Here is a 12,149-nt window from a genome sequence, read left to right as displayed (position 1 = left end):
CAATGGGGAAAATGCTTTTTGGGCTGCGTGGGGAATTTTGGCTGCAATGCTGCAAGTGACCACCAGAAATATATGGAAAGAAGGCTGAACAACAGCGCCAGTTGTTAGTTTAGATGCATGGGTTGGATGTTTGGGTCCAAAAACACCGATCTGTCACCCAGAAGACAGAAGTCAACGTTGATTTACTTGTCACGCCACTTCCGTAGTTTTTTTAACCCTACCGGCAATCTTTACCTAAACCTATGTATTTTAATTGTTTTTGTCTAAACCTCACCATGTTGTTTCCTGTGAAAACGGATGATATTTTTTAAAAGGCCGTGCATGTAATGAGCGAAAATGTACACGTGTGGCTCGACATTCGTAGCAGAACGCACGAAAAATGAGGAATAACTTCGCAAGATATCATACGAACCTTAGTAAGAGGATACGTTGATCAGGAATATCTCAAAAACGATTGGAAGACGTAAACGGCCCACGATATATTAAATCTCCTGATTGAAATAAAGACGACTGACATTCTTTGAATGAGCCTGTAACTTGTGAAAAAAATACAACCGTCCACCAAACGTACTGAAGAGGATTCTCTGTGTATTGTAGTAATTTCCACAGAAGGACAATAAACTATTGTACATTGTTATATTCCCCAAACACTTAATTAAACTACTGTATAAACACAGAGATCACAACATCCCCCAAATAAATCCTGCAGCCGCCCAGCTATTCTTGAGCTGAGTCAAGGCTTCATGAGGTAAACAACTTAATGGGTTGACTTGGGAACGACACCGCAGACTTCAGTTCACCTCGACTCTTCCACTGCTTTGAAGTTAAGTGTTCATGACAGAGGTTCATGAAGAAAGGCTAGTTTCTCCGTGACTGTGAGCGCGGTTATCTGCCATTGTCTTTCAAAGCATCAACCGGGTCCTTCTGCTAACAATGAAACAATGAAAAGACATCCGCTCGCAACAGATCTACAGTGATCATTCTGTTTATGACACCATACTAAAAGAGACACTTAACATATTAGAGAACTTATGTTTATTTTCTTTGTATGTCCTCACTTGGATAGAATTACAAAAACAACCTTTCATGGATAAGATGGACAAAAAAGTTTAGGATTACAGCAAATTGTAAGCAAGTTGCACAGCTCTTAGAGCCACGAATGTCACGTCACATATTCGGTAGTACTACCCAGATGACAGAAACACTAAGTGTGCCTTCAAGCATACAACCGTGCATTTCAATTGAGAATTACACCGTTTCTTTTTTGCCTTGTGCAGGTTTAGTTGCCGCAAAAAATCCTTTTGTGAATTTGCCTTTAAGTGTTTCAGTTCAAAGTAGCCACGAGAACATTGGTAGTTAAAATGAAAGAGGCACTGATGTAATAAGTGAGATAAAACCTTTGAGGTGTGCTGATGGACAGTCTCTCCCGCTGTCTGTGTTTGTATCATTATCATTTACACATGCACGCACACACAAACAGGCTCAAAGAACAGTGATTCTGTTCTGTCTCTCATTCGGTTTCTATATCTGTCATTCACGCTCTTGCACAGACACAGACACACACACACACACACACACACACACACACACACACACACACACACACACACACACACACACACACAGGTGAGATGAAGCTTTGGTGTGATAGATGGCTAGATTAGGTAAATCCCTCAGGCGACACTGAGGATCAGTGAGGTGCTTCACACACCAGTTATCTCTGTTTTGGGTATTACAACACACACACACACACACACACACACACATTCATTCATTAGTTCTGTTCCTATTCGGATAGAAGCACCAAAGCTTTTACAAATGTAGATGGATTCCTCTGAAATGAATCATCACAAAATTAGTTTTTTTTTTTTTTCTCCTCCGCAGATGCAGACCTGACCGTGTTGGGATTCATAAAGTTTTATCTCCCATTTCATTTTGATGCTCGGGGAACAGAGAATACACATGAGAAGATTTGTACAACACACAGAAAGAAACTCATGAAATGGTTTCTGTTATCTCAACGGAGAACTCAGGGAAGCCATTTTATCAGGCAAATGGGAGAAAGTACAAATATTATCCAACTCACACACACACACACACACACACACACACACACACACACACACACACATTGAAGTACATTGTTATGAATTTGTACTCAAATAATAACAAGGAACAGAGTCAACAACAATGTGACTATGGAAGGTGAAAGAGACAAATACTTATAACTGGAAACCTGAAGAAAGGTGATGCTGGAAACGAGAATAGAGCTGAGTTATGTAACTGCATGGATGAATGAAGATGGAGAAAGAGAAGAGGGAGAAAAGCACAAAAGAAAGAGGAAAAATAGAGGAAATAAAGAGACCGACAGAGAGGACAAGACACTCAATGGAGGGATTTGGTCAGATTGATAAAAAGACATGAAAATAAAAAACCTGATGATGGAGATGAACTAAAATGGGTGATTTCATGATTGAAAGAATTCCAGATGACAGAGAAAGCAACAAAGAATATAAAATATAATAGATATTTGTCATTCGAAACGGAGCATAATTGTATCATTGGAAAGTATGCTTGAGTCTACAAAAATTGTCAAAGTTCCCAGAAATCAAATTAATTAATTAAATCATAATGTTACAATGTAACGTAAAAATGTAACAATGTAACGTAACAATGTAATGTAACAATGTAATGTAACAATGTAACATAACAATGTAACGTAACAACGTAATGTAAAAACGTAACAATGTAACGTAAAAATGTAACATAACTGAATGGAAAAAACGCAACGTTGTAAGACAAATAGTTTTCAGGATGGAGACAGAATGGGGTTTCCTTATAAAAATACAGACAAATAAATAACTGTAAATGCATTTACATTATGGCAATACATATTACAATAACAAGGTTTGGTGAGACCGTTGGCGCTCAGGGACCCTCTCAGAGCAAACGCTTTTACTTACAGACAACCTGGGACCTTGTTGTTATCTACAGACATCAGGTCACCCTGCCACTCAAACACAAAGGACATCAGGATCTGATAGTGAACTAGAGAGAAAATGATCCAGTTTGCATAGAGGGAAGCTGTTTTTCAAACTCATTAAGCAAACTGCTCTCGTCGCACAATTTTGCTTTAGGCATTTGTCTGAGACAAATTATGACGAAAGATTATTATGATGCTTCAGTGTGGTGACGCTGACTGTGGATGACAGATTTTACAGCAGTTCTCCAAGCATTATAGGGATGGATGGATGCATGGATGGATGGATAGACGTTGTATATACCTGGTATACTGTGTCTTCTCGAGGCCATGGTCTGTTCTGGTCCAGAGATATCCTTCGTTTTTCCATATGGTCCGTCATCTAGAGAAAACAGAGACGCACAGCAAAGCTTTAGAGGTATCAATATACTTCTGTTTCTTTGGTTTCACCAAATACACAACAACAGCAATACTCTCCTCCACAGAAATATCTACTACTACTACTACAACATCTAAAACATCCCTCTCCAACTCACTCCCTTTAATAATTGGTAAAAACACAGAGGGCTACTGCCCAAGTGTTGGTATTTGATGCACTGGGAGGGAGACCAAACTGCGCTTTGCATTAAAAAAAAGCATGTGGCGTTTTTTAGGTACATAAGCCACGTAACTAAAAACAAGTCAACGTTGACCTTTTGGTTTCACATGGCCGTAGGGATGGCAACATCGGTCCACTGTGAAATATCTTGAAAACTAACACATGGGCTGAGTTTCAATAAAACAACCACAATTCCCCAGAGGGTGAATCCAAATGACTTTGTCTAGAATGTTAGCGAAATGTTTCACAAAGTGCAGCAGTGAAGATGAGCCTGAAATTACACATTATTTTGTATTCAAAATCACAGTGTCCTCTCCCATTGAACAGATGCAGCCACAGTCTACAAAGTCCCCATATAAATTCTTGAAAAACCTCCCTCACATGTAATCTACTCAGCACTATTACAAGTGCAATTGCATCTACTTTGTATACACCACCTTGTAAGACGATTATGTGTAAGGACCATTTTCCCAGCACCTGTAGTTACAGTCACTGTAACTGCTATTCACTAGTTTGACGCATTGTACACAGAAAGGCCATTTGTGAAGCCTTGATGAGGTTAGTCTCCTCCCTGCTTGGCCATCATCGTTGTGTCACAGGGGGGAACAGATGTCCTGTTTTATGGTCTCTGGCAGAGGCTTTGTGGCAAAGACGTGTGAGGATTTTAATATTTGATAAGTTATAAATTCAGTTCTCCACGGATCTCCACAGGTGTCTGTCGTGAACTGCACTTAAAACTACCATCATTTGTATTACCCACAGCAAAAAGTAGAACAAGCTTCGTTCTTAGACCGCCTTTTTTCAACTCCTATTTCAGAGTAGGTACTCTCCTAGTTCAAGAGGGACCGTGAGTTACATAAGGGTACGGGGATTGGAACACAAACGCAGCCCCGGGCTACCACGATTTGGTTTCTTGTTAGCCGTGTAAAAAACAGACAACACAAACACAAGCTCGTAACGTTAAAAAATGGAAGAAAACATTGAATATTGGATCGAGAGTGAAGTCCAGAAGTTAACTCGTTCATGAGCACACACCCGCTGAGCCATGAAATGAGTGAGAACCGCTGCTCAGCAAGCTAACTCAGTAGCACAAAGGCTAACCCATTGACGTTAGCACAAAGGCTAACCCAGTAACACAAAGGCAAGCCCTAATTAGAACAAAGAATAACTTAGTAACGTTAGCACAAAGAATAACTTAGTAACGTTAGCACAAAGAATAACTTAGTAATGTTAGCACAAAGGATAAAATAGTAATGTTAGCACAAAGGATAAAATAGTAACATTAGCACAATGGCTAACCTACTAAGATTAGCACAAAGACCAACCCAGTAGAACAAATGCTAACCCAGTGATATTAGCACAGAGGCTAATGCAGTAGTAGTCTGAAATAATGACATGAATTTTTGTGATGGCTACTTGTGTTTGTATGATTTTGGAGGGTTGTTTACATATTCTTATTTTACTGGGAAACAAGCTAAGAGAGCTTGTAGTGAACTCACGGCCGATATTATTAGAAATCCACATACAAACTGAATTCCAATGTGGATTTGAGGCTGGTGTGACACACTGATAATGATTTGAATATATTTAGAGCGAAGAATCACTTTGACCTTTGAACATTTTACAGTGTTTTAGAGTTCATAATCGATATTAGGAAGTCATTAGCGTTTGATCTTAGCACTTTTTATTACACATCCGAAGGTGTCATCTATGATATATGAAGGAAATGAAGCATTTTGCTCACCCAGACTCTCTAACTCAGTCTGACAGACGCTGTGACAGCGGAGCTGCGTCTGTTGTTGTTGTGGCTCTGATGGGAGCGAATGTGTCCTACTTTACAACCTCTGCTTCATCAGAGGGGTGGAATAACTTTAACAATTCATAAGCCAATTCTCTACTACTTTCATGCCCTCCTCCAGAAGTGTCATTAAGTTGCATTATAATCAGGGACAATTACGCCACAGCTTGAACATAAATGTCTCTGCAAAACTTGCAGGATAAATATATATATATATATTTTAATGCTTTCCGGCACCTTAAGCGGCATTTTAAACCAGCTTACTATCAACAGAGTTAAGCAGTTGGAAAGGATGTCTTGCAAAATCCTTTATCTCCTCAGTTGTGCTTTTAATTCCACTTCAAATTACATTCACACTCCTTTCCAGCTGCCTTCAAGACTCAATTTCACTGCGACAAAGACACTGCAATAGTTTTTTTTAAGCTATTGACTAAAAAGCTTCCGTATATAGGACATATTTAATGATGCTGTCACCAAGTTTAACTAGTGGTTTCCATTTTTATATACTTAAAACACTTAAATCATAAGTTCTTGCTTATTCCCCCTACATTGGTTTCCAGCCACAATCCAAGCGCATGCGTGTTAGCTGAACGTGTGTTTGACCTGTGGATAGGTTGCGTTCCCCGATTGCCATCATTGGTACAAAACAAGTATGAACGGATAAATAATTCATTGATGATGTGTTGGTATAAGCTCTACTGGTGGATTTCTCCTATTTTTATCCGAACATTTGTTTGCAGCTTCTCCGTCAACTGTTCTCTCAGCTTTTACGTGTCTTAAAAAGAGCGACGGCTAACTAGTGGCTAAATTAGACCACTGAACATCATCACGCCGTCATCACTCTATACTTCATTAGTCTTTTCTCACATGAAGACAGTTACATGAACCAGTCCGACAACACACACATGAAGTATTTTTCTACCATACAACAAGTAGTTTCTTGCCTCCCAACAACCTCGGTGTATAAAGTGTTTTCCATACGGTGACACATTTCCCTCTAACACCTTTAAAATATGCAGCACTATCCCCAGGGGTAATGCTTGGAAATCAGTTCTCTCCCCAGCAGTGACAGCGGAAAAGGAGGCCATTGTTGTTGTGTTCGGCAGTTTAGCGATCTTCACAGAGGTGTAATGAGTTTAATAATTCATAAGTTGTGGATTCAATTTTGCTTTAAACCACTTTCATAACTTATCTGGCTGGTTGCTTTCCCCGCTGTGGGGCTGTCACAGGCATAATGGACCCCAGAGGCTGCTCATCAACACACACAGGAACACACACGAGTGCACACACACACACACCCACATAAACACACAAACACAAACACACGCACACACTGACATGCACGGGCTCTGGCAGACTGGTGCATACCCAAAAAGGATTTAGGCACCAAACGTACACCTGCATGTGAGCACAGGCACCAAAACAGACCAAAAAATGTGTCCCGACAAGTACAAGACCAACATGCACTGTGATATAAACAGGAACTTGCACACACACGAACACAGTAACTTGAGACATAAAGAACGCTTCAGGCAACTCGGCCATCTCTGCAACAGGATGTGAGACAAAACTGTTGAAGTCACAACTTTTCCCAGCAGCAGTGTGAATCCTCAGCTCTCGGCCTCCAAAACCCACTAAAGTCTCGTGCCGGAAATGTATTTGTCTGGAAGCACAACACGTGATCTGTTACAATAAACCGTCTTTATGAATGGATGCACAGCTTCACCCGAAACACGTTTCCTCTTCTCTATGCGCCATTTCTCTCCGTTCCCCAGCTCTGCCTGTGAAATTAGTGTCTCCTGGTGAATAATTTGAATGCGATTAGGCTAATGACTGCTGGCGCTGTCAACTTACTGAACAGGTTGAGTTATAGACGAGGCGTCAGGCCAGATCCCCCCCCCCCCCCCCCGCAGTAGAAGCGGCGGCATTATGCTTACAGTGTGAACATCTTTTCAAACAGAGACGGTAATGACTTCAGCACCGACAGACTAAAGGATGGATGTCATCATTAAAAGGTCCAACTCAATTTTGTACAACATTTTTCAAAGTTGTGATTCTGACTCAGTAAGGGCAGATGTTGTTAGAGTGAATGAATGTATAACTTTTACCATTTTCCCAAATTCTTTACAACAATTGAAGTTTTTTTTCAGACCATTTTTAAACAATTCCGAACAAAAGCCGGTCTTCCACCCAGGAGACTGTTGTTTGTGTCCCGCAGGAAACAAAGAGTTAACAATAACTTCCCTAGTTATGTACTGTAACGCCACTTTTGTAGTTATTTTAACCCAAACCAAGATCTTTTCCTAAAACCAACACAATAAAATATTTCACAATCTTTTTCTGAATCTAACTAAGTATTTCACGATCTTTAAGAAATAAGTCAGTTTGTATAGAAGTCTATGAGAAAATGACTCTACTTCTCTCTTGATTTATTACCTCAGTAAACATTGTAAACATGAGTTTATGGTCTCAATCTCTAGTTTCAAGTCTTCTTCAATACAGCATGATGTTCATTTAGTAAATGATGGTCCATTTAGAGTCAAACAGACCATAAAGCAGGGGATGCTTTAGGGGCGGGGCTACACAGTGACTGACAGGTAACTGCTGCTGCCGTATACGGCCGTAGTCCAACATGGCGACGGCAAAATCACCAAACTTTAGGCTCCATAACGAAGGTCCACAAGTCTGTGTCTCAGACTAATGTTAAACTTTTGGACATGTGAAGACGACGACTGGGGGCTGACATGTTATATTTGCTAACAAGAATAAAAAGGAGCCATGCAGCAAGTTCAGCAGGCACAAGATAGCAGACTTCCATACATAGATAATACATGTCAGTGAGCAAAGAATACTTCTTCTGACAAACAACAGACCTATATAGGAGTTGAAGCACAAACTACAGGTGTAGCATCTTCTGCCTGTTTTACAGGGTTGTGGGTGAAGATTAAAAACATCCAGCTTTACACAGAAACACCTGCGAGGCCTGTGTGTGTGTGTGTGTGTGTGTGTGTGTGTGTGTGTGTGCATGCATGCATGAAGGGAATACTAACAGACACGGCTCTGTGGAGGAGCGCAGGCTTCCCTCAAGCTTCCACCAAATCCTTTACACAAACACACACGCACGCAAAAGACATTACGTATACAGTACGAGCACACAAACAATCTCTTTGTCCTCCTCGCAGGCCGCTGACGATGAGGATGTATTGTCGTCACCTGAGGACGAAAGAGACGTGATTGCTGTTGTGCACGAACTCGCTGCCTCCTCATTATCTTGCAACATACAGAGGCAACGCTTAGCCTATCTGACAGCAGAGCTGAGAGGAAACAACCCGCATGGCACAATATTAGAGCGAGGACACTGGGTCTTCAACGACAATGTTCTCCTCTTCAGAAGAATAAGGTGTAAAAGAGGCCAAACATGTTAAAACTTGAGAATCAGGAACCTGATTTTTAGGAGACCATGCTTCACCTGCACTATATTATTGGGCACGACATCACCTCAACAACTGACGTCACATTAAAAAGAAAAAACGTAACATTGGTACGTTCACAACTGGTGACCGAAATCTTTTAGGCTAGTATCTTAATACTCCGCAAAACTGACTTCTGTACTATGTTTTTTGTTTGATTTGATATTCCTAGAGTTTTCTGGATTCAGAGAACATTTCACTCAAAGGAATAACCCAACATTTACATGAGAAGACCGACTTCCGTACATTTACTATCAACGACGTTCTGTGGTGTTTAGCTTCGCTAAGCGTAGCGCAACCAATGGCAGCAGGGTGAAACGGCTAGCTTAGCTCCATCATCATCCATCATCATCTGACAGCTCCTTCCCCTCAACCTAACGCCGAGTCTATTAACGAACGCACACACACGCTCACGCAGTGAAAACACACTGACATGCATATGCATCAAGTCCTTTCACATTTCGCCTCAAGGTCACCGGATACCTCCTAGACAGACAGACAGACAGACACACACACACAATTTCACACAGACTGAAACACAGAACACACATGTGAGCGCGCTCTGACAGATACTCAGGGCGATATCTCATAATCACACAAACACACTTGTGTGTGTGTAGCTTTGCCAGAGGGCTCTGTGTGCTAGCTGCAGCCGCGGTGGCCTTACATTATCTACGAGGACTGCGGAATCTTCAAGGTGGAGTGACACACACACTTTGAGTTAAGAACTTCATTATTTTGCTGCTTCCAAAAAAAAGATTTTGAAATAACAAAAAAAAACGGGGGACTTTGTGAAGAATTAGTAGGAAAACCTGTTTATCACGGAAAATTAGCAGCCGTCCTCCAGTATAAGAAGTCTGCTAATGTTGCAGGGTGGAAGAGTAAGCTGCAAAAGTAGCAGGAGAATTTTATTTTGAAGAATTTATCGGAAAGCTCGTTCATCATTGAAATAGCAGAGCTTTGTTAGCGGCTATTCTTAAAAGAAACTAGAAGTACTGCCTGGTGGTTGTACGCTTCCACCAACCAACCTAAGTTTCAGTTTAAATCCATGTCTGTCCAAAATATCGCTTCATCATTTCATCCTATTAGACACTAATACATTAATACACAATGTCACAATTAGCATGTGAATCCTTGAGACGCGGGCAAAAAATGTGTTTTGTGAGTTCACAATGAGTTTTGACCACCAAAATCTAATCAGCTCATCCGTGAGTCTAAGTGGATGTTTGTGCCAAATTTGAGGACTTTTGCAGATGTTCCTGAGATATGACGAGAAAAGGACAATGTGTGTGTGTGTGTGTGTATGTGTGTGTGTGTGTGTGGTTATGGGAACATGAAATTGGACGAGCAGTGTGTAATGACTGCTATCTCACTGCAGCAGTAGCAGAGTCTTCAAGATAACTAAACTGATGATGGAGTTTACAGGTGAGGTCTGGTGATAATGTGGTCACAAAGGTTTGATACAGAATTTAACGGTGGTGCTGAAAATAAAAACGAGATCGAGTTAAGCGCTCTTCCAAAATCCATGCTCCTAAAAAACAATACAGACAATACATGTACAAACAATAAACATTTCTAAAGTCTGTTCATCAAGTTGATCCTCAAGTTATTCTCTGATCCGACCTGTTGAACTGAAAACATTTCCTGCATCAGTTTAAAAAAAAAAAACAATATACGTAATGTTTTTTCTAATCAAAATAAAAATGGTGCGACATGAACAAAAATGTCTTTTAAAATGCTCTGTTAGCTACTTTAAAATGGTTTTCCTGGCTTGCTATAGAGAGTGCTGCTAAAGAGAAGAGTTTGCTTTCATCGACCGAGGCTCTCTGAGGTAATCGTGAAGCTTCAGAAGAACCAAGTCGATGTAATATGTTCGTTTGAACATACTTTCAATCTTTGGCTTTCCGTCTGTCTCCATTATCCCGCGGTTATTACTTTCTCCCCGTCGATATAAAGAAGCAGAACGCGTGTCAGAATAAACAAGCTCTTCAATCACACATGGAGTGGCTTCCCCCTGTCCGCCATGTTGAATCAATAACATCACACGCCACTACTCACACACACAGTTTGACAAATGTTGCAAATATTCTGTACCTTACTCTGTGTATCATTCTATTGTCCACTTTTACGACCGTAAAATGACAGTGAATGTTTGTTTTATTTCAGATTAGCACCTCAGAAGTATCTCGTTCAAAGATTCATGATTCAAGAGACTCGTCGTCATCTGTGAGTTCTTTACAAAACCATCTGTATCCAGCGGTGGAGGAAGTGTTCACATCGTTTACTGCAGTAAAAGTAAACCACACAGTGAAAATAAGCCACGAAGTAAAAGTCCTTTTTTTTAAATGTTACTTCAGTAAAAGTGTGCAAGTGTGATCTGGAAAATGTACTAAAAGTACTTCAATTAAATGAATACATTTCGCTGTTAAATGTTCCCTGTCAGTGTTTTACTGTTGGAATAATATTACTGCTGTATTAATTAATTAATGTTTATGTTACATTTTAATTCCTTTATTTAGTGTTGGCTAGTTTAATCTACAGCAATGCATCAGATTCTATGAAATCAACATATGATAATGTGAGAACCACGTGTCTCTAAACAACATGTACCTCTGAGATGTAGTACAGTAAAAAGTACAATATGTACCTCTGAGATGTAGTAGAGTAAAAAGTACAATATGTACCTCTGAGATGTAGTACAGTAAAAAGTACAATATGTACCTCTGAGATGTAGTACAGTAAAAAGTACAATATGTACCTCTGAGATACAGCGGTAGAAGTAAAAAGTATAAAATGGAACAAGTACCTCACATTTGTACAGTACAATACTTGAGTAAATATACTTTCATACATTCCACCTCTGTCGCTTTCTGAGTTAAAGACACATTCGCTAGAACGAACAATGCTGGAAATTATGAAGAAACGACACAAAAAGGCTTTAAAGCTACACTTGAGTTTCTTCTGTAGCAACAAGAGAACAGCAGCAGTCTTTCCTTCTCTCTGAGAATATGAAAGTGTGTTTCATCTGTGAGCAAATCATCATGACAGGCTAGTTTTAATACGACCCAGAAGATATTAAAAAATATATATTATGAAAACAGAAAACCCTTAATAATGAAAATCTGCGAGGCTGCAACAACACATGAATGTCCAGAAGGTTCACGCACTGTACACAATAGTACATGAACAAAACAATGCTGCCCATTTATGAAGTTGTGTTGTCTGAGTTCAAATATAACACATGTACACTTAACACACTTGAATGAGCTGAAACTACAGGAGTGTGTGTGTATTGGGCAGCTG

General features: G+C 40.0%; 1 protein-coding gene across 1 annotated transcript in view; it reads right to left on the bottom strand.

Moving 5' to 3' along the window:
• The window catches only part of LOC306694274 (glutamate receptor-interacting protein 2-like), a gene marked incomplete at both ends in the record, with an annotated part of 149,204 nt that overhangs the window by 39,920 nt on the left and 97,135 nt on the right, over positions 1–12,149 (bottom strand). Inside the window, one exon of the mRNA XM_079157047.1 lies at positions 3,285–3,362. Within this exon, the coding sequence (XP_079013173.1) occupies positions 3,285–3,362 (78 nt within the window). The remainder of the gene's footprint in view (positions 1–3,284; positions 3,363–12,149) is intronic.

Source organism: Pholis gunnellus, assembly GCF_910591455.1.
Source record: "Pholis gunnellus genome assembly, chromosome: 3".
Lineage (NCBI taxonomy): Eukaryota > Metazoa > Chordata > Actinopteri > Perciformes > Pholidae > Pholis > Pholis gunnellus.
Note: the sequence above shows the minus strand (reverse complement) of the source record. Positions and strands in the feature narration are given on the sequence as shown.